A 24,303-nucleotide genomic window follows, 5' to 3' on the forward strand; every position below is an offset into this window, starting at 1 on the left:
TAATTTGTATTGATGGCATGTATGCCTTGTGAAATAAGTAATAAATAAGCTTTGTAGTAATTTCGCGAATTCGTGTTTCCTTTTTTTTTTTTTTTTTCCCCTTCGGGTTAGCTCAAGTAATGAGAGTTATTGGGAAATGGCCTAGGATTAGGGTAGGCAACGGGTTCGCTTCCTCTATTGTAAGAAGGAGAAAAATATTATAGATGTTGAAGGCAAGACAAAAGGAATTTCCTCGTAGTAAAAATACATTTATTGCACTAGAAGTGATTTCCGCACACTATTTTTCTTCTTCTACGCACTGGTTTATTTCTGACATGCGGAAATCTTTTCCCTTATTGCAGATCGTACACAACAACAAATATATGAGTTTGTAACTACACCTCTACTGATGACATCTTTCCAAACCAGTCTGTGTCAATACAAAACCTTGTGTATGTTAAGAGTATGAATCACAAATCGGTGAAATGACGGACCTTGCATGTGCTTATAAGTGATAAGCCAAGCCAGTTTGAATTTTCCCTTCCCGCTCTTCTCCACAAGTGTTCTGCGCAGATAGATAACTACCACAGTTAAACTCTATCTACAACTCCTCCACAGTTGATTAACTTTTGTGTATGTTTGAATTATTGATAATTAGAGATAATTTTCTTCTGTAACAACCTGATCACTTGTAATTCTATATATACAAAGTGTAGCCTCAATCATTAATTCATTGATTTTGAGTTTATTAATTCAAGCATTCTTACTATACTGAGTATTGATATTTTTCAATAAGTAGTTGGGCTACTCCTCTCAAACTTTCTTCATGGTCAGAGTAGGTTGTCCCGCTTGTGAAGTCAACGGCCATACGTGCTCCACGTCACCTGATTTGTGTTGTCCATGTGCTAAGCTTGAAAATTCGCCACACGTAAAGAGTTGTGTTGAGAGTATGAATCCTACGTTTGGGAAAGGAGGGACCTTATATGTGCTTATAAGTAGTTGGGCCACTTCCTAACCTCACATGAAATCAACCCCAGAATCGAAGATTATTTGAGAAGTGCTCGATGGAATATGGCATACGGATTTTGCTGGAAGGAATAAGATTTTGTTAATGGAGGTCTCAATCCCTTGAATGAGCAGAACACGATTCTTCAACCTTTCTAAAAAGGTTCACAATCTTATATTAGACAGAAAGTTTTGGTAACTGCATGTTTTTTTGATTTCTCACATTTCATTGCAGCAGTCACTGAAACTATGCTCCCACAATTACTGATTTTTCTGCATTTACTGAAACCGAATGGTCCCGCAACTCATCTTGTAGTTCAAGTTACCCTAGTCTTAACGGAAGAAAATGTTTCAATCAATGGAAGGGAAGATGATGGAGGTCGAAATCCATGGATTCGCGGGAATATGATTCTTTCAACTGTTTTCTCAATGAAAGAACCTGAAGGGAATCTTGGAATGCATCAGAAAGAGAGAAGCATATGTGATATAAAGGTAAAAATAATTGTACCTTCTATATAAACAAAAAGAAGCTTCAAATGTTGCAGGTGAGAAAGAAATCCTAGAGATCCAAGTAAATCATATAGTTTAAAACTTTGGGCTGAATAATGGCCGGTTATGATCACAACTATAGATCTGGTTACTCTAATGGCACGGGAGGAGGACCGCACACCAATAAATGGAACAAGACAAGCTATGCAGATGATGAGTGCCGCACAATCATTGTTGGTGCCGATGGAACACGAAGAACAATCATTGGTTGCGCCCCCTTCCAGCAACAAGGGAGCTATGTTATGAAAACTGAGACAATTATTAGTGAACGTATTCTCTCACCTGCAAAAGAATACGGGTATGCCGATGACTGGAGTAGGCCTTCTAGCCCTGTGAAAGGTTATGGTTATGCAGCTGATGATCACAAGCTTCATAGGCCTTCAAGCCCTGCGAAAGGGTATGGTTATGCTGTTGCTGATCCCAAGCTGCATAGGCCTTCAAGCCCCCCAAAAAATTATGGTTACGCTATTGGTGATCAATACTCACGTAGGCCTCCAAGCCCCCCAAAAAATTATGGTTACACTGTTGGTGATCAATATCCGCGGAGGCCTTCAAGCCCCCCAAAAAGTTATGCTGTTGGTAGGCCTTCAAGCCCCCCCAAAAGCTATGCTGTTGGTAGGCGTTCAAGCCCCCCAAAAAGTTATGCTGTTGGTAGGCCTTCAAGCCCCCCCAAAAGTTATGCTGTTGGTAGGCCTTCAAGCCCTCCCAAAAGCTATGCTGTTGGTAGGCGTTCAAGCCCCCCCAAAAGTTATGCTGTTGGTAGGCCTTCAAGCCCCGCAAAAAGTTATGCTGTTGGTAGGCCTTCAAGCCCCCCAAAAACTTATGCTGTTGGTGATCGCTACCCACGTAAGCCTTCAAGTCCCGTGAAAGGTTATGGCTTCTCAGCTGATCATCAACAGCTGCATAGACCTTCCAGCCCTGAAGATGATTATCCGCAAGAAGTTGGTGATTTCCTGACCAAAGTTCAGACTGAAGCAAGCCATGACCAGCGTGCAAATAGGCATCAACCAGCCCCGAAAGCTGCACATAATGATACTTATGGTGACTATAGTAACTACAACAACAAAACATCCTACAAGCCAAACGGAAACACCATTCGCAATGACAACCATGATGGCTACCCCCCCCAAATATTACAGTGACAAGGGACCAAACACGGTGACAAATGGTGGCCACCAGCCTAGGCCAAGCCGTCCAGCATGGACTCCACCACCAAGCGGTCCAGCATGGACTCCGCCAAGCCGTGAGGGCAGACTCAGCAGTGCAACAGATGACATAGAGACAGCCCTACGGTTCTTGAAGGAAAGTGCAATGTCTTCATCTGCCGCAGCTACTATGCCTCAATACTCTCAATACTCGACAGTGCCAAAACATGGCGAGTATCCCACAGATGCTGCTAAAAGAAATGCCACATTCAATGCGCCACCTTGGCCACGAACAACATAACACATTCACGCAACTATGTGATGCTGCAAAAGGGCTTTATGCTTTCTTCAACTTCCTCTATAGATTTTCTCGGGTTGTTTTCATCTGTTTGTTTGCTCTAATTTAGCTCTTCTACCTGTGTTGTCCGCTTATGTTCGACTACACGATCATAAAAAAAAGCTTTTGTATCGACAAAGCCTGGAATAACTATGTGTGCTTGTTACTTTAGCCATTAATATGTGGATTCTGGTTTCCAAAGCTATGATCTTATAAAGTAATTAAAAGCTAATTTCCATTAAATTACAAGAGAATTCTCTCTTAGTAAAATACATTAACTGCAAATCTAACAGAACAATAGATATACAAGGTCATAAGTAGTAGTACGTCTACTAATTAATCACATACTTCCAAACCAAAAGAAAGCAAAAAAAAAAAAAAAAAAAAGGCTTCAATATTAAGTCTGCAACAATGCCCTACTAGCCTTCCTTGTGTACATTTTCACCGCCACCTTTCCCATCGGAACCTGTTGTTTCAGCATCAAGCTCGCCCCGATGATTCAGTTCTCTTCCCGAAAAATATAACTCTAGAACAAGGGCATCGCATATGGGAGGAGAGATCAAGAAAACGAGTACTTAATCTCATGTCCATGAGGTCAGCTGAGGGTGCCCCTAATGGAATACAGCCTTACATTTCCCGTGCTCTTAGAAATTACAATGCGTCACAAACGTTATCGGCTCAAGACAGTATAAACCTTACTTAATGGTGGATTCCGGCGCTGATGAGACACAGGTTCAATGCGCCAGATGCACCAACTGCCTCCTCGACATTCCATTTTTTACCTTGCAGCCACATTCTTTGTGTTCCGAAAATGTGTAGTAGCAATAAATTGTGTCTCCACAGTTCACCGGAGGCAGCACCACAGGTTGGTTTTAAACTGACATCTTCGGTTTCCCAAGCTCTATTAAAACCAGTCTGAAGTACCCAGTAGCATTTGGTTGTGGCTATGATAACCGGAACATAACTTTCGGTCTAAATGATGGACCTAAAATTTTGATAGCTGGCCATTTTGGCTTGTGGGCAGGGCCGAGGTCTGTCCTAACGCAACAAGCTAATTAGACCAACATGCGCTTCTCTTACTGCCTACCGTCATGTGCTACACGAAAGGGAACGTATACATTTCTTCGATTTGGTAGTGATGCAGTAAGAAGTGGAAGAGTTCAGACAACAAGTACGGCTAGTGCCTGCAGCCAGATACCATGTCAATGTGTTGGTCTAGCCGGAAAGCGCCGTAAAATAAATCATGCATTGTTCAGAATGAGGATTGACAGGAGCGACGGTTTTGTCATTGACACATGTAGTCCTTACAGCTACCGTTCGGGAACAAGAAGGATTCATAAAGACATTTCAGCATCCCCAGCATTTCACCCTTACGTTTACACTTTTCAATCTATGTAATATGATTGTAGACTTTACTGATAAGAAAATGCCAAAGTACTAATAAATAATAAAATTAGCATAAGCAATCTGGTTTAGTTTGGAGCTATTTTTTCAATAGGTCAAATTGAACCAAACATAATTAATTGCAGTTTGGTTCGATTTGGTTCAAGATTTTATGTTTTTTAGTATGAAAACCAACCAAAGTGCTTTAATTGATTTGGTTTGGTCGGCTTGAATGGTTCGGCCGTTTCTTTCCACCACTAATTAACAAAATAATGTACTTAAGTAGATGAAATTTTTTTGTACCTAAAACACTCGTCACGTGATATATTTCTTTATATGTTATGATAGTAGAGATGAAATGATTGATACATCTCTCCTTTATATGACTAGAAAATCTAACTTCTAAATATATTACCGTTTGATATCTATTTCATTTTATGTTTTTATTTTCCCTTTTTTTATAATTAAAATCTTGTTTACTACTACTTTTTTTGTTTTTTTTGGTTGAGCGAAACGATAGTGGAGTAGTTAAATATTAAATGTTAGATTAGTCACTGACGGATTTTGAACCCATACTATCATGCAAGAGCACAACACATTTTCACCATTGTGATAAAGGACCACCTGCTACTACTACGTTTTTTAAATTTGGCCTTGAATGGTTATTTTTTGTATAAAAACTAAAAATAATTACCGGATGTGATTCCAATTTTCAGATTTCATAAAAAACTGATTGAAAATGAAATAATTATCAAACTACTTCTTGAATACACGTTATATTTTGAAAGAAACTGTAACACATGTCGGTTACACCCAAAAATTGCTTATCCAAGTAGGCAGAGCTAGACACCGTAACCAACAAAACGGCGACGCGTCGGATGTCGTCCTTCTCCGGCGTTAAAAATGACAGAGCTCAAAACTGTAGAAGCGTCGCTGTTCGCTCTCTCTCTCTCTCTCTCTACAGCGCCTCTGTAGCTCCTTCCGTCAGCAGATGATGAGAGAGAAAGTAGAGAGAGAAAATCACATAACGTAGTGAGAAAAAAAATAAAAATCCAAAACAAAAGTCCCTCACTTTACCATACCGCCAGTGTTGTATTGCATTGTATCTCACTTTCTTGCTCACCCTTTTATTCCGTCACCTTCTCGGGGAAAACTCTGGGAAAATTGGATTCGGCCGCGAAGGTGAGTGGTTTTCTTCCTCTTTTGGCTCTTACCCTGATCAATTTTCGCATTTGTTTCGATATATTTCGAGTTTTCCGAGCTGGTTATTGTTTATTTTTGAGCTCATTTGATTTTCAATTGGAGTTATTGTGATTATTTTCTGATTACTTGGGTATTAATTGGGTTTGGGATTGATGTGGGATTTGGATATCGTTATTGGGTTAGCTCCGTTTGGTTGCTGAAAAAAATTTGAAAACAGGGATGGAAAAAATACTCCTCTCTGTGTTCCGAATTTTTAATTTCTGAGCTAATTTAGCTCAATGTATATTTCGTCATTTGGATATAATTGTCTGCTGAGAAAGCTTTAGAAGGGAAAGACCTAATTTTTGTGAAAAAAGGGTTTCTTGGGATACTTTTAAGTTAATTTTTTGGTAAAAATTGAGAATTTCCATTAATTTGACGATCAATGAAAAATGGAAAGTGGTTAGCTGCTTGGTTCATTTTGTATTTTGAAGATGCAAAATGCAAGCTGAAAGTGGAATTCAGAATTGACTTCTTATAGTGTTTGGAAAGAGGAAGCTTATAGAGAAACCGGACGAGTTCTTTTCCGGACGCTGGTCTAACTATGAATGCCTACAAACAACTGCTTGTTTGGCTTTAGTTTGCGTGAAAGGCGTGTGTTCGTTCGTGAATTTGCGTTTTTCCATGGTCTTGCTGTGCCACGAGGTTACAGCTCTAAGCCTTTGCATAAAATAGTTAAAATCACAAACTATGGCTATGGAATATGGTTTTAAGAAAGACATGAATTCCGCATTATTCCGTGGTATTTTTAATTGGGATGTTTTTGTTTTTGGGTATGGCTTGCTTTTCCTGGTATGTGGACAGTTTTTGTATAGTTTGAAATTTGAAATCTCTATCTGTCAGTCGTTGAAATCAGAACACATTTATAATTGTTGCCTAAAATGTTACATGTATACACAGGTATGTATAAGAACCAATTGCAGGAGTTGGCACAGAGAAGTTGCTTCAATTTGCCATCTTATTCATGCATTCGGGAAGGACCAGATCATGCTCCTCGATTCAAAGTAACTGTCAACTTCAACGGAGATACTTTTGAAAGTCCTACATTCTGCCCTACTCTTAGACAGGCCGAGCATGCTGCGGCGGAGGTAGCATTGAACACACTCGCAACAACAAGAGGCCCTTCCAGAGCACTGGCTGCAAGAGTATTGGTTAGTAGCATATTATAATGCTTTACTTCTTTTACTTTGGTAACAACAGTTTCTTTATGTGCTCAAAATTTGTTAGTTTCAGGTGGATATGTTTGTGATTCTCTTTTGTTTGTTGGAGTAACGATTAATTTTTTAATACTAATTACCATATGTCTGTTGTGGTTTATACGTGTGATCCAATAGTCAATGAGTGCAGATTCCTCCACTGCCAGAGACAAAACTAAAATCATAACATTGAACTGTTAAGGGAAAAATGTTCCAAGACTTTACTGTATTCTTTTTTCCTGGTAACTACCCTGAGAATTGATGAGGGTGCATCTTGGCATAACAGTACAGTTTGCCTTGTGCTACCAGATGGTAACAAATTCGAATTGCAGAAAAATCCTCTCCCGAAAGAGGGGTATGGCTGTGCGTGTTGAATCATCCTTAGACCTTGCATTAGCGGGAGTTTATTTGTGACAGATGGATTAAGGTTTCTAAGAATTTAGTTTTACAGAAAACCAGGAAGGAAAATAAGAAAACCGGTTAAAACTAACTAGCATTTGCTTCCTCCTCTTGATGGACTCTATATTTAAATGGAATGACTCTTTGATACCTTCTTAATATATTGTTTACTTTTACTGTCCAGAATTTTCCTTTTTTCATCCCTAACTTAATGCAAACTGCCACAGAAAATAGTTGTTGAATAATTATATTGTGTGTTGTGCTGCACAGGATGAAACGGGGGTTTACAAGAACTTGCTTCAAGAGACTGCTCACAGAGCTGGGTTGAACCTTCCTGTTTATACAACTGTTCGATCTGGACCAGGCCATGTGCCTGTGTTCTCATGTACAGTTGAGCTAGCAGGAATGAGCTTTACGGGGCAACCGGCTAGGACAAAGAAACAAGCTCAGAAAAATGCTGCAATGGCTGCTTGGGCAGCCCTGAAAAGATGTATGCATTTTCCCGTTATCTTCCTTTTTTTCTCTTTCTTCTAAATGCACGCTAGCAAAAAAGCATTTTGTGGTTTCCCTTGAAAGATTGCATGCATTTTTATTTCCTTCTTTTGGCTGCTTACCAACTCAATCAATGAAATTTCCCAAATATGTATTCCATCGAAGACAAGTCCTATACATGTAAATTGTATGTTGTCCATGCAGTGGCTCAACGTGACTCATCTTCTTCCTCGGTGGAGCCTAGAGGCAATGAAGAACAGGAACAAGTCATTATTGGTCGTATTCTTGGAAGTTTGCGGCCATCTGAGTCTATTAATACTCAAAATGATCGCCGACATGGACAGCAAACATACATTCCCATCTTCCAGAAATCCACTCTGCCACCACCAAGCTTATATCCTTTGCAATTCCATAACTGGGGTTATTCTAATTATTCCCCTGAAATAGCAATGTACGAATTATGGCAGCAAGAGCAATTATTACAGCAACAAAATCACCTGCTGGCACTTCCTGTTTCACCAGTTACTCCATCTATTCCTCAGATATATCCATTTATGCAATCTGTGCTTCGCCCAAATCACTGTCTATACTTTCCAGCAAGAGAGCAAGAGCCGACCTCAGCAGGACCCAGAATTACAATTGCTACCTCAGGCCCATCATTTTGCTTCTCAAACCATTTGGTTCCTAACCCGCCAATCAGGGGCAAGTCCACGGTGACTATTCGAGAGATACAGGAAGAAAAGCCAGAAGAATCACCCGGGTACTCTCTTTCCGTAGTTTCAGATCCCTTTAGTCCTGGAAACAGCGGCGCTGAAGTAAGAGTCCAGGAACAAGTTCAGCTTGAGAAACAGAACCTAGGAGAGTTAGAAAGCAAAATTGGAAACCTTCAGCTGGAATGCAACAACCCAACTGGGCAATCTGGACATGCTCACCCTAGAATCATGGATCCAAGTTTTAGGCCAGTTGACTTTAGGTTACAGAATCCTCGTGGTTTCGACACTTGTAGGCCCAATTTGAGACCCCAAAATCCTCCGAGAGTAAGTAGTGCTAGAATTCTAAGACCGCCATCTGCTGCAAAACCTGTAATAATCAGAACTGTAAGGCCCTCTTCTTCTCCGGGGTCTAGACCACAAAATTTTCCAAGCAGGAATCCCGCTCCACCAAGAATGAGAACCGGGATCCCTTCATCTTCAGCTGCACAATTGCCTGAAAGAATGCAACTGGGAGGACTGCGACCTAGCTTCATGGCACCGGCTGTGCGAATTAGATCAGTTGTGCCAGTTTGTTCAGCTCCACCAGCAAGAAAAATGGCAAGTCCCGGCCAGGAGAGGGTGTTACCCGAGATGAAGAAGGATGCTAATAGAGACGACATGCCAAAAGAACGTTGAGAGCTAGGTAAGCTTCATATATTCCAAATATACATAATACAGAAGTTCTAATAGATTTGAATAGTTTACCTTGTGGGGAATGCAGCAGTTTATGAAACCCAGAAGCCGTTGATGCTTCTGCAAAGATTAGAATAAACGAGTCGTATTTTTTTTAGGATTTCTGGATGTGTAAGTTTGATTCCCTATTCTTTGAGCTTAATCAGGGTTGAGACATTGATTCTGATTTTTCAAATATATGAACGCGATATATTTACTGGCAGAAGTTGTTAGACAACTAGCTTGATATAATCCCATGAATGCATGGAAACGGTGGTATCCTCTCAAGTCACCGGTGTCATACTCCCGTGCCGTGTCGTATTTCTCTTGTGGTCAAACACCAATTCTTCTTGTTAATTTGACGTATTTCCGGATCTGTGTCCATGCATCGTAGATATAATCTAAAGGGAATGTTGCAGTTTATTTGTTTACATGTCTGGATAGTATCATAGTAATGTGTTCTCATCCTAATTCAACGAAACTGCAGTATACAAATACTCAATGCAAATGGAAGAACAAACAACATTAGTCATGCTCCACGCCCACTTTTTCTCAAATGAATTATAGCCCGTTTGATAACCATTTTCATTTATGTGAGAGATCAAAAAGAGGAAAAACGAAGTGGATACATAGGATGAGATGCAAAACTAAAACTAAAAACCAACATGGGCGCCACTTATAGTCTATATATATTTCTCATCACTTGTGAGTAAGAGGTAATAAGTTCGAAACTCGTAGATGATGAGTTTGATAACAATTTATTCTCTGACCCCTTAAGTGTAAATATATTATGGTATTAAGGGAAAAAACATGTAGCCCAAAAGTTCCGATCATAAGATAAATTCTCCAGTTAGATGAACAAACCATGTGTTTGTCTAGTTGAAAGCACAACATATGTGTGAGTACAACTAAAAAAACAGTAAAGAGACTTACATAGAATGAGTTTATTACTTTGTCGAGGTATGAAGCCACTAATTTAATGTAATATGTACATGTAACTTTGTGTTATTCAGAATGCTACAATAACGCGCGATACGCTCTGCGGCCTTCAGATATTAGAATTTCTCCTTTCAAAAGGCCGGCCCAAAATTTTCAATCCAATTTCAACCCCACAAGAAGGAGCACCGGTGTAAAAACCCCTTAAAACCCTAATGTATCAAGTGTTATGTAACTACGGGAAACAGTTCTGCACCTGCCTTGTATGCTTGCCACGTGACCAAGTGCCGCACTTCTTTTCAAATATTTGGACAAAAATGCCCACAAAAGATACTGGAAACCCCAAAGTACCCCTGTCGGCGACAGGTGTCTCTCACAAACACCTCGCGCATCTTTGTCAGTCATCAGATAGAAACCACTGTATAAATATACAACTTTTCTCTACACAACTCGTCTCCTTTAAACCCTAGACCCTCACTTCTCTGCTTCCTCCCTCCCCTGCTTCCTCTCTCCGACGCAGCTCAACACAGGAAAAGGTATGACTTTACGATTTTACTCTCTCTCTCTCTCTCTCTCTCTCTCTCTCTCTGTCTCTCTCCTCCCTCTATCTACACACGCACAACAAACACATATATGCATGTAGATATTGGTGGGTGGTTGGTTTGTTCTTGTGAAAAGTATGGATTTTGAAGTTTGAAAATTTATCAGTGATGTGGGTTTTGTATAAGGATTTTGGGGTTGTTGCATTTTTGGGTGTATTGATAGGAAATTTTTGTGGGTTTTTCTTTTTCACTGCTATTGGAGTTGGTGTGAGATTATAAGAAGTGATTGATCTGACGGATGATTTTGGTTTTTGTATATTTCGGTGTAGGTGTGTTTTGAGGAGTCGGAAAAATGCTCGTGCTGTTCGAAACTCCAGCGGGTTTCGCCTTGTTTAAAGTGTTGGATGAAGGGAAGCTCTCCAAAGTTGAGGTAATTGCGGGCGTAAATGTGTGTTTATGTATGTGTTATCTGTCTTGTTTTTGAGAAGAATGAAGCAAAATGCAAAAAAAAAAAAAAAAAAAAAATCTAATTTTTGAGTTCGGGTTTACATCGGTGCTTCTGTTATTTATTTTTAGTGTTGGGTCTGATTGCATTTCCCATATTAATTGGTATTGCAGGATTTATGGAAGGATTTTGCAAGTGCAGATAAAGCTAGACAGGTATCTATGAGTCTGTCTATCTAATATGTATATGCATTTTAATTTATACCGAAATCACATCCTTGTTGATTGCTGTTACACATGATATGGCACCGTGCATTTTTTATTTCCAGATTGATTTTCTTCTTGTTTAAAATGATTTTTCTCATTTATCTGCTTGATTTGAGCATTTTGTTTGTTATGTATTTAATCCATATATGGTGGTGGTTTAGGTTGTGAAACTGAAAGCTTTCTCCAAGTTTGAGAATACGTCAGAAGCTTTGGAAGCGGCAACCCTGCTGATTGACAGTAAACCCAGCAAAGGTCTGCGCAAATTTTTGAAAGCGCACTGCAGTGGTGAGACGCTGGCTGTTTCCGATTCTAAGCTTGGAAATATCATTAAGGAAAAACTGGTATGCTCCTGTTCTGTTTTGATGAAAGTTGGAATTTTTTGTAGTCTTGGGTCTGTAGTAATCTGATGCTTTGATGCTTCATATTATTTAAGTTGAGCATTTAATTTCTTGCAGAAAATAGACTGTGTTCACAACAATGCTGTGATGGAGTTGATGAGAGGTGTAAGAGCTCAGTTGACTGAGCTCATAGCCGGTCTACAAGTTCAAGATTTGGCACCAATGAGCTTGGGTTTATCTCACAGCTTATCTCGATTCAAGCTCAAGTTCAGTGCTGATAAGGTGTGTGGCTATGATTACATTTTTTTTCTCTTCAGAAAGGAATAACGGTACTGGGTGGTGCATTGTTTTGTCGTAATACCGTTATATTACATAATTTAAGTTCTTTCAGTCTAATGTATTCCTTCCTTGCAAGGAAAGGATTATTTGGTCATTCAAATATGTACCACCAATGCGTTGTAATGCATGTGGCTCTGTGTTTCCATTACCTGCTTTCATTTTCTACTAGAAAAAAAAAAGAAAAGGCCGAAAGAGAACGCATTTAGTTCTGCTTCCCTTTGTTGCCTGCAATGTTTATTTTACTCTTCTGCATGCTTCTTGTAGATCAGCAAGAAAACATATGATCAGTTTGTTGGTTTTTCTTACTTGGTGTTGGTAAAGGACTGATACTGAACTCAGTAAAATGAAAGTTAAGTTACCGGAAATGATGTTCGGTCAGTTTTCTATACTGTAAATGAATGTTTCTGGTCTCCAAGCTGACTGAAAGTACAATAGGTTTGCTAGCTGTGATTATTGTTTCAGGACTCCATATTGTGGTTCATCAATGTACCGTAGCCCTAATATAAGTTACTGTTTCAGGTTGATACAATGGTGATTCAAGCCATTGGTTTGCTTGATGATCTTGATAAAGAGTTAAATACATATGCAATGAGGGTTCGAGAATGGTATGGTTGGCATTTTCCAGAGCTTGCTAAGATTGTACAGGACAACATCCATTATGCCAAGGTAGTGAAGCTGATGGGCTACCGTTCTAATGCTGCAAAGCTTGATTTCTCCGAGGTAAGATTTGGTGATTTATGCATTTCCATTATATGGACCTTATATGTATGATTGAATATTCTTTATGATCCAGTTACTATAGATGACTGCTCATTATGCCTGAAGGGTGCCTTATTTTATCATCATACTATTTCTTGGTAGTAAACCCATTATATTCATTATAATAACATATTTAACGGTAGTAATCTTATTATATCTGATATAAGGCAACAAATGGTGATGCTGATAATGGATCTCATTGTTCTTGGTCCAAATATAACAGATATTGCCAGAGGAGGTTGAAACTGAATTGAAGGATGCGGCAATGATATCCATGGGAACAGAAGTTAGCGAGCTTGATTTGATGAATATCAAAGAACTCTGTGACCAAGTCCTTTCTCTCTCTGAGTACAGAGCTCAGCTATATGACTATTTGAAAAATAGGATGAACACCATTGCACCAAATTTGACTGCTCTTGTAGGAGAGATCGTCGGTGCTCGCCTCATTTCCCATGGTGGTAGCTTGTTGAACCTTGCAAAGCAGCCTGGGAGCACAGTTCAGATTCTTGGAGCTGAAAAGGCCCTTTTCAGAGCACTGAAGACTAAGCATGCAACACCAAAATATGGACTTATCTACCATGCATCCTTGATTGGTAAAGCAGCGCCAAAGCTGAAGGGTAAAATTTCTCGGTCACTTGCTAGTAAAGCTGCATTGGCAATTCGAGTTGATGCTCTTGGAGACAGTCAAGATAACTCAATGGGAGTGGAAAATTATCAAAAGGTATCTCTTGCTTCTCATTATTTCCTTTTAACATTTTGAACGCTCCAGCTTATAAAGAAACATCTGTGCAGCTTGAAGCACGGTTAAGGAATCTTGAAGGCAGAGAATTGGGTCACTCTGCTGGGTCGGCTAAAGGCAAACCAAAGATTGAAGTCTATGACAAGGATCGCAAGAAGGGAGCCGCAGGATTGATAACTGCTGCCAAGGTCTGATATTTTTCTTGTGGATGTTTATTTCAGTGTCAGTTGATTATTATAAACCCTTTTTTGTTTATTGTAGGCATATAATCCTGCAGCAGATGCGGTTCTTGGGAAAATGACACCTAATACCGAGAAACCAGCTGCCGAGGTTCCCGTTACTGAAGATAAGAAAGAGAAGAAGAAAAAGAAGAAGAAGGCTGATGACGTGGACATGCCTGACGGAAATGCCAATGTGGAACCAGAAGTTGAGGAGCCTGCAAAGAAGGAAAAGAAGAAGAAGAAGAAGCATTCGGCTGAGGATGCTGAAGTAGTTGCTGTGGTTGAAAATAAAGATGCGGGAGAGAAGAAGAAGAGGAAAAGAAAGCATGCTGAGGAAGAAGAAACGGAGGTGCCAAGCGAGAAGAAAGAGAAGAAGAAGAAGAAGAAGAGCAAGGATTGATGAGTTTGGGAAAAATTGTAGCGAACGACTCGGCAAATTTTGTTCAACTTTTAGGCAGTCAGTGACAGCTTTTCTATATGTAAAATCTGGGTATGTTGTTTTTATTTATCTGTGCTCATTTGAAGCTGCTTCTGCAGTTCTGTAACCTCTAATTTCTTATGGACAAAAATGTTGCATGAAGTTGGTCAATGAGAATTGTTGCAATGTCAATTTGCAATTTTGATTTGTTCTTTGTTTGTAAAACACGAAGTCTCAACTTTTTTTTTCACTTTGCATTTGCATAAGAAGTCTTTTTTCTTTTCGACTTTTTTCAGACTTAAGGGTACAGTGTAATTTACTCAAATTACGTCGCCTTTTAGAAAACTTGGGATACTTTGCATTTTGCAGAGTCCAGATGTACCATTGGTTTTTGAGAAGGGTCTTCTAAATACGTGTAATATGCAAATTAATATGTTGACCTTGCCTATATGAAAATAAGTAAAAAATGAAAATGAAATCTCCTTCAAAATTGTTTGGGAGAGTAATCAATCTCAAGAACTTAATGTATCTTAAGAAAAGTAAACATTTTTTTTTACATTGAAAACGATCAATGTTTTAACTTAATTTCGATGTATTTTCTCATCGTTTGAGCTAACTTTAAAGACTTTGTAAAATAACTGATCAATTAAGTTAAACATCAAAATTCGTAAAAGATAAGATATTATGTTTTAAAAAAAAAAAAAAAAAATTAGACTCCCCTTATGTTTTCTTTTTCGAAATTTGTACTCAATTTAATCAGTTTTTTTTTTTTTTTTTTTTTTTTTTTAAATAAAAAAAAAATTAAACTCTACACGCAAAACATATAAATATAAAATAATAATAATCTATTTGCCCAGAAAATTAGTAATATAAATCGATTCCTTGCTTTATTTGTTTGGAGAGAGAGAGTGGGGGGTTGTAGATTAGAAAGGGAGTTGTCGGCTTTGACTTGAACGAAAAATAGTGAGATCTGCTGCTGCTGCTCCTTTTATTCGTCCTCTTGTCCGAGCCACGCAGAAAGGACGCCATACTCCATTCCAAAACAAAACCTCACCTTAACCAATCTTACCAATCACAGATTCAACTCAATTCACAGTAAGTTTTTTTTAACTCTCTCTCTCTCTCTCTCTCTCTCTCTCTATATATATATATATATACACACACACACACATATATACACACATAAATATATATACAGCACTTCCTTTTATCCAATCTCACTTTCTTTCTTTAGGACAAATCTGTCACTTTCTCGGGAAAATCTCTTTCTTTTACTTGCTCTCTCAATACCCAGATCAATATTTTTTGAGTTATTAGTGTATCTTGAAGAAACCTAGTTCCAAAATTGTGAATTTTAGCTGCCCTTTTGTTGGTTTCTTTTGTTTTTATGGTGATTCGATTACTGGGTTATGTTAATCGTATGTGTTTTAGTGGAAAATTTTGATATTTGGTAGTTGTTTGTGGTTGTTGAGTGTTTATGTTGTAGATTTTTGGTGGGTAGTTTTTAATTTGACCATGTGTGCTGGCAAATTGGTTGATTTTGTAGTGATTAAATTGTAAAGGAAGAGCATTTTTCATTGACCATGTTGAGATGAAGCTTAGATTCAAGAATGGGTTGTGTGTTTAGCAGAGAAGGGTCTTCGGGAGTCGATTCTCAGCCAAAGGGGCAGAGGAGAGATTTGAGTGTAGAATCTGCTAGGAAGGTAGATGATGTTGTGGTGCAGAAGGTAGATGGTGAAAACGCCGAGGTTCATGTTGGTGGGGGTGAGGGTAAGAAGGAGGAAAATGGACATGGAGGTGAGAAACCGCCGAGGGGGGAGAGAAGGCGATCGAAGCCCAACCCGAGGTCAGGTAGTGTACCAAAGCAATCGCGTGGCGCCCAGGTGGCTGCAGGCTGGCCACCCTGGCTCACTGAGGCGTGTGGGGAGGCGATCAATGGGTGGACTCCACGGAAAGCAGACACGTTTGAGAAAATTGATAAGGTAAGTTTTCATTCTTCTTTTTATGGAGAAGTTGATGTTGTGATTCTTGCTTCCTTTCCTAAAATGATGTGATAAAGATGGTTTTGCCGAATTTAGCATAATTATGGTCGTTGTTATGAACTGAAGGGAAAATGTGATAAGTCAGATCATTTGAGATGCATTCTTCATAATATTCCTATTGGGAATGCCTATCACAAATTAGGTGGCCGTAAGCAAGTTTGCAATTAATTGAACAATGCCTATCACATAATTTTGGGTCACGTCTTTTTTCGTGTATATTTTTACCGTAATGTTAAACTCTTAGTTTATGTACTCTTTTTGTGCATAATATTGATCCCTTTCATTTTCTTTTCCCTAATGTTAGATTGGGTCCGGAACGTATAGTAATGTGTACAAGGCTAAAGATATGTTGACGGGGAAAATTGTTGCCCTAAAGAAAGTTAGATTTGACAATTTGGAACCTGAGAGTGTGAGATTTATGGCTAGAGAAATTCTTATTTTGCGGAGACTGGATCATACCAATGTTGTAAAGTTGGAGGGTCTGGTTACGTCGAGGATGTCATGTAGTTTGTACCTGGTGTTTGAATACATGGAGCATGATCTAGCTGGACTTGCCGCAAGCCCAGAAATTAAATTCACAGAATCTCAGGTTAGCCAATATTTCGCTAAACTTTGAAATCCTTTGACCACTTATTTAAACATGTAGATGGTTTATAGTAAATTCTCCAATGTTTCGAAATTTGATGCATCTCATGGTTCAGGTAAAATGTTACATGCATCAACTACTATCTGGACTCGAGCACTGTCACAACCGTGGTGTGCTTCACCGTGACATTAAAGGATCAAATCTTTTGATTGACAATGGAGGAGTTCTTAAAATTGCCGACTTTGGATTGGCTTCTTTTTTTGATCCAAACCGCAAGCATCCCATGACTAGTCGGGTGGTTACTCTATGGTATCGACCTCCCGAGCTTCTTCTTGGGGCTACTGATTATGGTGTGGGTGTGGACCTCTGGAGTGCAGGTTGCATTTTAGCAGAGTTACTAGCTGGGAAGCCTATCATGCCTGGTCGTACTGAGGTAACTTGTTGACTCTCATTTTGATTTCCTTAGGTCCTTTCTTAGTAACAGGCTAAAATGAGCGGGAAGGCATTTAAAAGTTAATTTTAAATTGGAAAACATCGCCCGGTAATAATAGTTATTGCGCCGGAATGTTCAATGCGCACATCTTTCTAGTTACTTTCATAAGATTGAGTTTCTGTTGGTTAAAGTATATGTTTGAAGTTTCAACCTTTTCCATCCCCTTTTCATTGTTTTTTAATTTAAAATTCTGAGATGATAACGTATTTGAGGATGTTTTTGGGTTTCTCGCAACTGTAAATCTCACATTTTTACTGCTCACGTAGGTGGAGCAACTACATAAGATATACAAACTATGTGGTTCACCTTCGGATGAATACTGGAGGAAAGCAAAGTTGCCTAATGCAACTCTATTTAGGCCTCGGGAGCCTTACAGAAGATGCATAAGAGAGACATTCAAAGATTTTCCCCCATCATCATTGCCCCTTATTGAAACTCTTCTTGCAATCGATCCAGCAGAACGTCAGACAGCCACAGCTGCATTGTGCAGTGGGGTGAGTTCTTACACTATGACCTTGTTTTCTAATTTCAAGATCTTGATACTGTATGGTTACTTTCTATGTATTCTACTTCTCTCTACCAACATAATCAATCAGGACACATCTTGGTTTCTTGACGGTAGACTTGTCGGATTTTAGATTCAACAAACTGATGGTTTACTTTCTGCATCCCTTCCCTTTATTTTATTTTTGGATTTTGGAGTGTGGAGTGGTTAATGAGACTAATCAGACTGTCGCCTGTCTAGAACTGGTGTGCAAGTGATATCTCATAGTGTGGACCCTAACCATCACCTTAGTGTTTAGACTATAGTTATGCTAATTGGGCCTATATGTGGATCCATGATCGCATCGATGACAATCATGTGTGTACTAGTTGATGGATATCTGCAGTTCTTATAATTCCTTTCGATAAATGGCTTACATCCTCTGTTTTGCTCTTTCTTTCCTCATTTGCAGTTTTTTCTATCAGAGCCTTATGCTTGTGAACCTTCTAGCCTCCCAAAGTATCCCCCAACCAAAGAAATTGACGCCAAACGCCGGGATGATGAAGCTCGTAGGTATGGTCTCGTTGACATTTTGTTCTATCAACTTCTGATATCTTGCTGTTAATGAACTGCTTTTCTAGAATAAATCATGCATGTTGTTAGAGCCTTAGGCCCTTGACCTTTGAGGATACGAGTATAATAAAGTCGTGCGATCATATGCATACTCCGTAAGGGTTTTATTAGTTTATCTGTTTATTAAATAGAGCTTTGGACAAAATTGTAAATATGTCAGTAAGACACCTCTTTTGTTTAAAGTTATTCATTTTCTGGTTTTCCTTTCAATTTCTATGTAAAATTTCCCTGGGACCTCTCTCGCTTCCCTGCACTCTCTCTCTCTGTTGCAACTCGAGCGCAAACATGCATTCCTGCTACCTCGAAATGTTCGTAGCTAATTGTTAGTGCTGTTCGTCTTGGTATGTTATTTTGGCAAAAGACTTGTTTTTGGTATATTCCTGGTCCTGATGACATATTTCTGAGATAGTGCTATGTTTGGATACTCAACCACAATAAGTGAAAATTTCATAAATGCTCCTATCTTTATTAATGTGTGAAGTCTGCTGACAAGCATAATATTGGTGGTTGTGCAGACTACGAGCTGCTGGGAGAGCCCAGGCTGATGGTCCAAAGAAAACACGCACACGGGAACGGGGTCCTAGGGGTATGCCAGCTCCAGAAGCCAATGCCGAGCTTCAGTCCAATATTGATGTATGTCTAATAAGTTGCGTCTATCAATTATTGTGTCCTCTTTAACTTTGACAGTTCCATTTACGTAAACATCCTTCTTTTCGCTAGCCAATCACATGCGTATGCTTGTAGATTACATATCCATTACAAAATGATAAATGAAAAAGAAGCGGTCTAGCTTTATCTAAAGATTACTGCTGAGATGTGAATGAGATTAACCTGTGTGGTTTTGCAGACGTAAATGAGTTTCGATTTAGTGCACTTGACGTCCATATGCATACACATGAAATGACCATTTGGCCGACTTTGGCATTAGTTATTTGATTCAGGTTTCGATTTATAAGTATGTTAACACGTCAGTTTTCTTCTGAAACAGAGAAGGCGCCTAATTACGCATGCAAATGCAAAGAGCAAAAGCGAAAAGTTTCCTCCACCGCACCAGGATGGGGCAGTTGGCTACCCTTTGGGATCTTCACATCATTTTGATCCCTCCCTTGTTCCTCCTGACGTTCCTTTCAGCACAACCTCATTCAGTTACCCTAAAGAGTCACTGCAAGCTTGGTCAGGTCCGTTGGTCGACCCTGCTTCTGCCGGTGGTCCAAGACGGAAGAAACATACTGGACACGATGGGCGAGAAACTTCAAAATCCTATACAGGAAACCATAGAGAGAAACATCACGATGCTCGTGTTCGAGGAAAGAGAAGTGTGGCTTGAACGCGAGTTCATACGATGGGAACGTAATTACGAACTCCCGAGGTTCGGGAACGTAATCACGAAATGTTGGATGCCTCTTTACAATCCTGAGTTTCGGAGTTTGGATTTGGTGCCGGAGTGAGTTTATCAGCCCCAGCTTCTTCTAGCACAGTGTAATTGTTTCATTAGAAATGCAGGGGTAAATACAATTTTTTTTTTAAAAAAAAAAAAAATTTATAATCCCAATTACCTTCTTTTTCTTTCCCAATATTTACGAGATATCGTTTTGTTTTTGTTTGTTTGTTCATTTTTCAATTTGTTGGATGGTGGATTGGTGAGAGAAATTGCCTCTATTATGTATATCTTCATCTTGATTATTATTTTTTTCTCCAATTTTATATACATCAAACTTCTTCGTCAAGTTTTGTTCATCAAATGAGGTGTCGGTAAGCATTCGCTTGTCAACTCGAGTTTTATCTAACCAATCCAAGAGTTGATTCAGAAGGTCAAATGAAATTTTGAAATTGAGTGGTGTTATGCACAACTCTTTTTATTCTTCACTTATCCCTTTTAATTTTGATCGTTAAATAAAAAAAAAATATCAAATATAAAAAAATTAACAAGTGCGTAAAAAGTAAAATACGTATGAAGAAATTGCAATTCTCGAAATCACCCCTCCATTAATGCAACCACAGAAAGGCAAAGTAGAAATAAAGAAAGAACAAATTCTTTGCCCTAAAAATTTAAAAAGAATGTTGACCCTAAATAATAATTTTTTAATTAACAAAGGCTGAAAGAAAAAGAGAGAAATGGTACAATTTATGGACAATTATGGTATAAAATCTGGCTAATTATCTTTCCAACGAAGACGTTGTATTTATTTATTTTCTTAGATGACACGTCCTAAGAAACCCCAAACCCAAAAAGAAAAAATAAATAAACAAAATGGAATGTCTCGCTTCCATTTTTCTTAACCAATCACATTTTAAGATTCTCTAATTTATAAAAATAGGGTTCGAACTTAATTTAAGAGGATGGACAAATTGGCATAACTCGTCTAACCTAACTCACTACGGTTGCATTCATTGCGGAAAATGGAATACAAACAAAAATATAAAAGAACTGAGACTCAAATTGTTTGTCAACTGACTTAATCCGCAACTGCAAAACTTAGTAAAGAAGGGGAAAATAAAAAAAGAATTAAAAATAAAAAAGATTGTTATTAGCACTCCAAAAATCTCATTCTACACTCCAAACTCTCTATATTATGAAAAAAAAATATACTCATGAAGAGGGTAAAATGAAATTTTTAAAGTGCCAATAACATTTCCCTTAAAAAAAAATTGAGAGAAAACAAAACCGCCACAAAACACATCACTGAGCACTCTCTAAAACTGCCACTAAAAAATTTCATAGCTCTCTCTCTCTCTCCCCCCTCCAGACACAGACAGTTGGTTCTTTCTTTCCGTTGCAGAAAACCCTCGATCATCATCTCACTCTCTCCGCCCTCCAGACACAGACAGTGGGTTCGTTCTTTCTTTCCACTGCATTTCTCTTGACTATTTAAACTGTCAAGGGTTAGTTTTCCATTGTAACACTCACTTACTGTTCACTTTAACGAAAAACCACATTTTTACACTAAAAAGTCAATCATGGTACTGTTTATTTTACCATTTATTTTATCCTTATCGTTAAAACTTCAAGCCTCATTCGTTAGTTTTCTTCTAAATCTATGGCAATAACTGTTTCCAACTCTGGTTTCATTATCCTACGATGGTCCTATTCAAGTAAATATTTTTCCTCCTTGCATGTTCTCTCTGTATTTCATTTAAAACATGGTTTTGGTAATCACCTACTCCTTTTTAATATTAGGCTGAGTAGTCTCCATGACGATAAGGTGGCGTCCTGAAGATAGTACTGTTCACAATGAAGATTTGGAAGATTTAACCATAATTGTGTCTTGTGCACTCTTTTCCTCTTGCCTGTGAATTGAGTGGACTGTGTGTGTGTGTGTGTGCATGCAATGCTTGTTCTCTAGATTTAGATTGCTGCATGCGGCCTTACCCTGATTCTTAACTGTTAGTACAGGAGATTGGAGAAGGCTATTGCTGCGTGAGCTGACCCAATGTTTACCTGATATTTTGCCTTTATTATACACTGTATGTCTTGCTTATTAAATTTTAAAAGAAGTTGCATACAATGGTTTGTCCTAACGAATTAAAATGTGCAGTTACTAGAGAGGCAAGCAGGATAACAACAATTCGACCTTGCAAAGCAACATGCAGCAACAGTAACAGCTACTTTAAATGCTGTTAATGCATATTCTGAATGGGCTTCATTGCCTGATCTTGCTAAATCTGGTATAGTTCATGGGTATGGTATCCTACTTTGATGTTTTTGTGAATGTTGATTTGAAGCTGTTCTTACTCAGTCTCTCTCTGTCTGCGAGCATCTAGTAGTGGCACACTCGCACCCACCAATTTCATGTTGGAGTAAATTCCCGGCATGCTCGCGAGGCCCATGGCGAATTTAGGGAGCAAACAGATACCTCTGCTCCTGAATTTGATTCTGCAATGAGTAACATCTTCCAAATATTGATGAATGTCTCCAAAGAATTTTTGTACAGATCTAGCCCCGGTACTGGGATTATTGATGAAAGCGATATTGAGTTTGCAGAATACATATGTGAAAGTATGGTGTCTTTGGGTTCCACAAACTTGCATTGTATTGCTGGTGATAGCGCTGTGCTACCTCTTTATTTACAACTCTTTTCTGCTTGTTCATTTGGTTCTGTCAACAAGTGATTAGTTATTGAAATAGAATGACTCATTTTATTCTTTTTTTCTCAGATGCTGGGGTTTTTCCAACATTTTAAGCCAGCTCTTCATTTTCAATCTCTCACCTTTTGGCTGGTATGAAGATAATTTCCCAATTATTGTTGTAATGTACGGATAATTGAGACTATGTCATACGCTGCATACCACGTTTAATCGTCTTCCATGCATGTTTAGGCACTAATGAGAGACTTGATGTCAATGCCAAAGGCTGTTGCTCACTCAGCTGGAGATGGTTCTGATCCGATCGATATTGAAAAGAGAAAAATCTTAATTTTTTTGAATGATGATATATGTAGTGCGATTCTGGATGTATCTTTCCAACACATGCTCAATAGGCAAAAAGTAATTCACGGAACAGCATTTTCTTTAGGGCAATTGGAATTATGGAGTGACGAGGATGAGGACAAGGGGACTTTTGGCCAGTATCGTTCAAAGTTGGTAAGTAGTTCTTAGAACTTGGATATTTTTGTTTCTGTATATTAGCTCATGCTTCTTCAGTTCAGTTAGTATAAAATTTCGTACGACATGTATAGTTTCTCTGAGATAGGATTGCGTTAAATAATTAAATCCATGTACAGAGACATGGATGGATGGGTACATTCCTCGACTTTGTTAGTAATTGTGATTTAGAGTAGAGGGTCCATTAAAGTAACCTTGAAATCTATCTCATTTCTTTTCATGTTGACCATTTATGCTGTCTTGCATCTTAAGCTATCTTGCATCTCATAGAAGTTTCTCTTTGTTCTGGTTTACACTAGAAGTTTTGAGAATAGTTCACCTGGCCTTCCATGGCCTGCGTTTTTCGAAGGTTTCTTTCCCTGATGAATGATCTTAATGCCGTTAGAACTGATCAAGTTGGTCGCTTTATACAAGCCTCTTATAGCTGGATCTTAAGTTTCTGAAAGAATTGATACAATCATCAAAAGCCTCTTGCTTTCTCCAATGCCTGCTCAGGTTTGGTCACAAGCACTTTTCAGAGTTCAATTTGCTATCTTTTGAGTTTCAAGCATTCCAGTATTGCTTGCTTTGGTGATTCTTATAAATCTCCATCCTCTGTGCAATTCCAGGACGTAGTTGTGATGGAAAGCATGCAGTCGGCTTTAGAAAACGTTGTAAGCACTATTTTCGATGGATCAAATGAAATTGCCGGGGGTCATTCTGAAGCTCAACTTGAACTATGCAGGATATTTGAAGGTTTATTTTGAAACATTTCTTTATGAGCTTTAGAATTTTTATATTTTGAGTTTCTTAACATGACTTGTTTCTTAACTTGAAGGTTTGCTTCAGCAGCTGCTTTCGTTAAAGTGGACTGAGCCAGCCCTTGTGAAAGTACTTGGGCACTACTTGGATGCAATGGGTTCATTTTTGAAGTATTTTCCAGATGCAGTGGGCAGTGTCATTAATAATCTTTGAAATCATATTATTTTTCAGCAGGATCCATCTACAAGTAGTGCACGGTGTGCAAGGTTGCAAATTTGCACATCGTTTATTCGTATAGCCAAAACTGCTGACACAAGTGTTCTGCCTCACATGAAGGTGACTCTATTTTCTTTGATACGTCCTTGATTTTCTGGTGCTTCTTGTGTATGCACAACTTTCATGCATTCAGTAGTACCAGTCATATGGAATTAAATTAAATCACTAAGTGTAATTTTTATTAGAAATTGCAGCTGTAGAATCTCTTATATTTTGAATGGCATAGGTTGGCGACAGCACCTAACCTTTGCAAGAATTGACAGATCCACATCATTCATTTGCTTGTAGTCTT

The 24,303-nt window shown here is 38.6% G+C and overlaps 4 protein-coding genes and 1 pseudogene across 5 annotated transcripts; all 5 read left to right on the forward strand.

Annotated features, from left to right (window-relative positions):
• Nucleotides 1–1,505: 1,505 nt before the first annotated feature.
• On the forward strand, nt 1,506–3,216 carry LOC148692137 (uncharacterized; annotated as a pseudogene). The gene has a single exon (XR_015954307.1). The product of XR_015954307.1 is annotated as an uncharacterized LOC148692137 (transcript).
• A 1,987-nt stretch (nt 3,217–5,203) lies between these two features.
• LOC137745743 (double-stranded RNA-binding protein 6) lies at nt 5,204–9,374 on the forward strand. The gene is made up of 4 exons (XM_068485746.2): nt 5,204–5,580; nt 6,541–6,791; nt 7,506–7,725; nt 7,932–9,374. The coding sequence occupies exons 2-4, from the start codon at nt 6,543–6,545 to the stop codon at nt 9,113–9,115; spliced, it is 1,653 nt and encodes a 550-aa protein (XP_068341847.2). The 5' UTR covers nt 5,204–5,580; nt 6,541–6,542; the 3' UTR covers nt 9,116–9,374.
• Nucleotides 9,375–10,493: 1,119 nt separating this feature from the next.
• On the forward strand, nt 10,494–14,359 carry LOC137744894 (putative nucleolar protein 5-2). Its single transcript, XM_068484707.2, has 9 exons — nt 10,494–10,623; nt 10,959–11,059; nt 11,248–11,289; nt 11,502–11,681; nt 11,796–11,960; nt 12,537–12,737; nt 13,000–13,497; nt 13,569–13,703; nt 13,777–14,359. The coding sequence occupies exons 2-9, from the start codon at nt 10,982–10,984 to the stop codon at nt 14,134–14,136; spliced, it is 1,659 nt and encodes a 552-aa protein (XP_068340808.2). The 5' UTR covers nt 10,494–10,623; nt 10,959–10,981; the 3' UTR covers nt 14,137–14,359.
• A 688-nt stretch (nt 14,360–15,047) lies between these two features.
• LOC137744795 (putative serine/threonine-protein kinase At1g54610) lies at nt 15,048–20,119 on the forward strand. Its single transcript, XM_068484594.2, has 8 exons — nt 15,048–15,249; nt 15,701–16,136; nt 16,501–16,785; nt 16,898–17,215; nt 17,542–17,769; nt 18,232–18,332; nt 18,908–19,025; nt 19,381–20,119. Exons 2-8 carry the CDS (start codon nt 15,765–15,767, stop codon nt 19,717–19,719), a joined length of 1,761 nt encoding a protein of 586 aa, XP_068340695.2. The 5' UTR covers nt 15,048–15,249; nt 15,701–15,764; the 3' UTR covers nt 19,720–20,119.
• A 2,152-nt stretch (nt 20,120–22,271) lies between these two features.
• Nucleotides 22,272–24,255, forward strand: LOC148692138 (protein HASTY 1-like). The gene is made up of 7 exons (XM_088681607.1): nt 22,272–22,442; nt 22,548–22,610; nt 22,710–22,973; nt 23,603–23,729; nt 23,812–23,864; nt 23,967–24,071; nt 24,238–24,255. The coding sequence occupies exons 1-7, from the start codon at nt 22,272–22,274 to the stop codon at nt 24,253–24,255; spliced, it is 801 nt and encodes a 266-aa protein (XP_088537733.1).
• Nucleotides 24,256–24,303: the final 48 nt, after the last annotated feature.

This window comes from Pyrus communis, chromosome 12 (assembly GCF_041283825.1).
Source record: "Pyrus communis isolate YQ-2024b chromosome 12, ASM4128382v1, whole genome shotgun sequence".
In the NCBI taxonomy this organism is placed as follows: domain Eukaryota; kingdom Viridiplantae; phylum Streptophyta; class Magnoliopsida; order Rosales; family Rosaceae; genus Pyrus; species Pyrus communis.

Coding starts and splice junctions, on each gene's coding strand:
- LOC137744894 (XM_068484707.2), top strand. CDS start 10,982: ATGCTCGTGCTGTTCGAAACTCCAGCGGGTTTCGCCTTGTTTAAAGTG. Junction 11,290..11,501: donor GTGCAGATAAAGCTAGACAG/GTATCTATGAGT, acceptor GTGGTGGTTTAG/GTTGTGAAACTGAAAGCTTT. Junction 11,961..12,536: donor TCAAGTTCAGTGCTGATAAG/GTGTGTGGCTAT, acceptor TTACTGTTTCAG/GTTGATACAATGGTGATTCA.
- LOC148692138 (XM_088681607.1), top strand. CDS start 22,272: ATGAGTAACATCTTCCAAATATTGATGAATGTCTCCAAAGAATTTTTG. Junction 22,974..23,602: donor GCCAGTATCGTTCAAAGTTG/GTAAGTAGTTCT, acceptor GTGCAATTCCAG/GACGTAGTTGTGATGGAAAG. Junction 23,865..23,966: donor CTGAGCCAGCCCTTGTGAAA/GTACTTGGGCAC, acceptor ATTATTTTTCAG/CAGGATCCATCTACAAGTAG.
- LOC137745743 (XM_068485746.2), top strand. CDS start 6,543: ATGTATAAGAACCAATTGCAGGAGTTGGCACAGAGAAGTTGCTTCAAT. Junction 6,792..7,505: donor CACTGGCTGCAAGAGTATTG/GTTAGTAGCATA, acceptor TGTGCTGCACAG/GATGAAACGGGGGTTTACAA. Junction 7,726..7,931: donor TTGGGCAGCCCTGAAAAGAT/GTATGCATTTTC, acceptor TTGTCCATGCAG/TGGCTCAACGTGACTCATCT.
- LOC137744795 (XM_068484594.2), top strand. CDS start 15,765: ATGGGTTGTGTGTTTAGCAGAGAAGGGTCTTCGGGAGTCGATTCTCAG. Junction 16,786..16,897: donor TTAAATTCACAGAATCTCAG/GTTAGCCAATAT, acceptor CTCATGGTTCAG/GTAAAATGTTACATGCATCA. Junction 19,026..19,380: donor AGCTTCAGTCCAATATTGAT/GTATGTCTAATA, acceptor CTTCTGAAACAG/AGAAGGCGCCTAATTACGCA.